The 3,132-nt window shown below is 41.9% G+C and overlaps 1 protein-coding gene across 1 annotated transcript in view; it reads left to right on the top strand.

Annotated features, from left to right (window-relative positions):
• cgasa (cyclic GMP-AMP synthase a) overlaps window positions 1-2,275 on the top strand; it is a 4,488-nt gene extending 2,213 nt beyond the window's left edge. Inside the window, exons 3-5 of the mRNA XM_008302710.1 lie at window positions 192-452; window positions 781-880; window positions 1,745-2,275. Coding sequence (XP_008300932.1) covers window positions 192-452; window positions 781-880; window positions 1,745-2,099 — 716 coding nt within the window. The 3' untranslated portion in view covers window positions 2,100-2,275. The remainder of the gene's footprint in view (window positions 1-191; window positions 453-780; window positions 881-1,744) is intronic.
• The last annotated feature ends 857 nt before the right edge of the window (window positions 2,276-3,132 follow it).

The raw sequence follows: 3,132 nt of genomic DNA, 5'->3' as shown, positions 1-3,132 counted from the left end.
GAGAGAACCCACGCTGCACGGGGAGAACATGGAGACTCCACGCAGAAAGATCCCGGGTGTCCTCACCGGGACAAGAACCGGTAACCTTCTAGCTTCGAGGCGACGGTGCTAACCACTGAGCCACCTTGCAGCCCAGCGCATAAACAATAAATTAATAGAGAACATTTGAATGATTCTGTTTGTTCTTTCAGAATGGCGGGTGACGAGAAAGAAAGCAGGCTGCCCCGCAGTGACCCTGACCACAGAAGTCCAATCAGTGGTTATTTCCCTGGATATTGTTCTCTGTCTTCAAGTTAAATCAAGCTGGCCGTCTTTCACAACAGAAGGCTTTAAAGTAGAGCGCTGGCTTGGAGCTAAAGTGAGGCGGGACTACAGGCTAAAGCATTATTATCTTGTCCCAAAATACGAAGGCAGGGGTAACGTGGAAAACGAAGATGGAGTACTTGCTAAAGGTAAGTTTAACCTGCCGGTGAGCTAAAATCTGATTAACTAGAGATGTCCCACTGCTCTGTTTGCATGCACACTGTCTGCACATAACAGGGAAGGTATTTGTTCTGTCTGCATCGCTCAAAAGAAGTAGAAGACATAAAACATGAAAAGGAAGCTGAGTGCTGACAGGCTATGGAGGGTGGTTTAGTCATGCAGTGCACATTTAGGATAGCTGTCACAATCTCACACAAGCTCAATACTATCACATCTCTTGAGTTGATCCTGTTGTGACAAACCCACGTATGCATCCCCTGCATTTATAATAATGTGTCTGTGTTTTGCAACACGCAGATATTTGGCGAGTTTCATTCTCTCATGTTGAGAAGGCCATTCTGAAGAACCACGGGTCGGACAAGACGTGCTGTGAACAAGAGGGAGCGTCCTGCTGCAGGTTGGATTTCTAGAAAACTTGTGTTTAAAGTGAAAACAAAAGTTTGCATGAACTTAATCAAAATCCAAGGATTCTGGAAGTTAAATGGGAGACTTTGAAGTCCAGATTTTGGCCACATTTTTACAGTGCTTCCCAGCAGCACTTAACTATTTGTTGTGACCTGGATTAAACAGATTAACCAACAAAGTGTTTTAGTTAATTTAGATTTGTGCAAAAAACAAAATCCTAGCTATTGTGTGAAGAAGAACCTCCAAGCAGAAGACCCCACTGACAAAAGCTTAGGCGATTTAAAGGAACAAACTGTGAGTTCTGGGATTTAACTCTAACCAGAGCGATGGAGGAAACTGATGAAGTTTAAAAGACTGAAGCAGGTTTTGTTTACACCACAAAAGCAAGTAAAGTCTGACATTAGGAGGAAATGTTTTGTTGTTACTGGCAAAGATAGAAAAGAACTGAACTTTGTTGCGACACAGATAGTATTGAGAGAAGTACACGGCCCTAGAATCCCTAATAACGCTTATGTTACTGAAAGGAAGTGATCTCTTTTTATGATACCACACTGTAACATGTTTTCCTGACAGACAGGACACAATGACTAGAACTCTATATTGTGCAGGTGTGAATGGTCTGAGTGTTAAATGCGTTCTATCTCAGAACTCCATCTCCCCTCTATGTGTACTAACTACGGTTTAAAAAGTGAAAAACTGCCTCAAGAGAGAACGTTAAAACCATTTTAATTAACTTTTTCTAATGTGATACTTCAAAATAAAAGTCCTTTACAGAAACACGGCTTCTAAGACCTTCACACACCCTGAAGCCATCATCGTATTCACTAACGTCCTGCTGCTTTCTCTTCACACACAGGAAGGACAGTCTGAAGCTCCTGAAGCACCTTCTGAGCCTGCTGAAGGAAAGCAACCCTTCACTGGGCAAGTTCTGCTCCTACCACGCCAAGACGACGCTCTTTCACGCCTGCTGCTCCAGAACTAAAGACAGCGAGTGGAAGGCCTCGGACCTGAGCCACTGTTTCCATCTGCTGCTGCAGGACTTCGAAGGCCACCTAGAAAAGGCTGAACTCCCCAACTTCTTCATACCCAGTCAGAACCTGCTCTCGGGTCCCGGCAAGAAGAAGTGCAAAATTCTGGCTGATTGTATCAAGGAGGAGCGCCTCAAGGGCTTCCCTATTTTCGAGCAACAACTCCGAAAGTGTTTGGATTGAAAGTGTACCAGCCTCACAGTGTTCGAAACATCCAAGAAGAAACTGAGAAGCTAAACTCAGGGTGCTCTCAAGTAAAATTAGGAGAGCATTTATGTCTTTTAAAGTATTTTTTCCATTGTTTTGTTTAGCTAAGTTGTTCAAATGGAAACCTGTTTTGATAAATATATTTGCTCGTACTTTGGCTTTTTGTCTTTCTCACTAAATAGTTTGTGAACCCACCGCAGGAAGCACGACATTAAAAGACAAATAAAACAGTCGAATCTGCCAGTTAACTGGTTTGAGTACTGAATAATTATCAAAACTGAACACCACAATGAAGCTGCACTTTTACTTTTGTTATTTACTTATTCTACTTATGTTTGCCTTTTTGTCTCCTGCCAGCAGTTAATTTTAAGATGTCTCTGCTTTAAAGAAGCAAATGTTCTGATTGGCTAGCTCTAAATATGATGATAACTAATTACTAAATTAGAATTTAAAAGGAAGAATAAGGAAACACAGCTATTACTTGATGAGCATAATATTCGTTTTATGCTTTTCTCATGTGCTAATCAAGCCAAAGCAAGTCATATATAGGAGGAAATGTACCTTTAAATCACGCCTGTAGAGCAGCTGAGGTAAACGGCGTCCACACACACACACACACACACACACACACACACACACACACGACAGCAGCTGATGTAGCAGAAGTCAATCTGCAAAATAAAAACGAAAAGCAACGTTAAGTCAGCACATACAAGCTTCTGTTTGTTTCAGCCGAGTGTGAAAAACGACTGTGAGATATATTTAAACTTATCACCTTACATGACCTTGAAATGGAAAGTGAGCCTCCACCTGCTTTACTTTGGAACAACGGAGTTAGTAAAACGATAAGTCTGAACAGTTTCTGAATTGGTTGTAATATTGTGCTCAAATGAAAATGAATCAACGGCTGCCCAGAGGGTAGAAAGTAGTCAAAAGTAAAACACCCTGCAGTGCTGTGGAAAACAAAGTGCAGTGTTGAATCTCTCTCTGCCATTACTTCCCAGGGAAT

Source organism: Stegastes partitus, unplaced genomic scaffold (assembly GCF_000690725.1).
Source record: "Stegastes partitus isolate 25-593 unplaced genomic scaffold, Stegastes_partitus-1.0.2 Scaffold1860, whole genome shotgun sequence".
NCBI classification, from domain to species: Eukaryota; Metazoa; Chordata; class Actinopteri; family Pomacentridae; genus Stegastes; species Stegastes partitus.
This window is presented reverse-complemented; position numbering and strand designations above follow the sequence as displayed.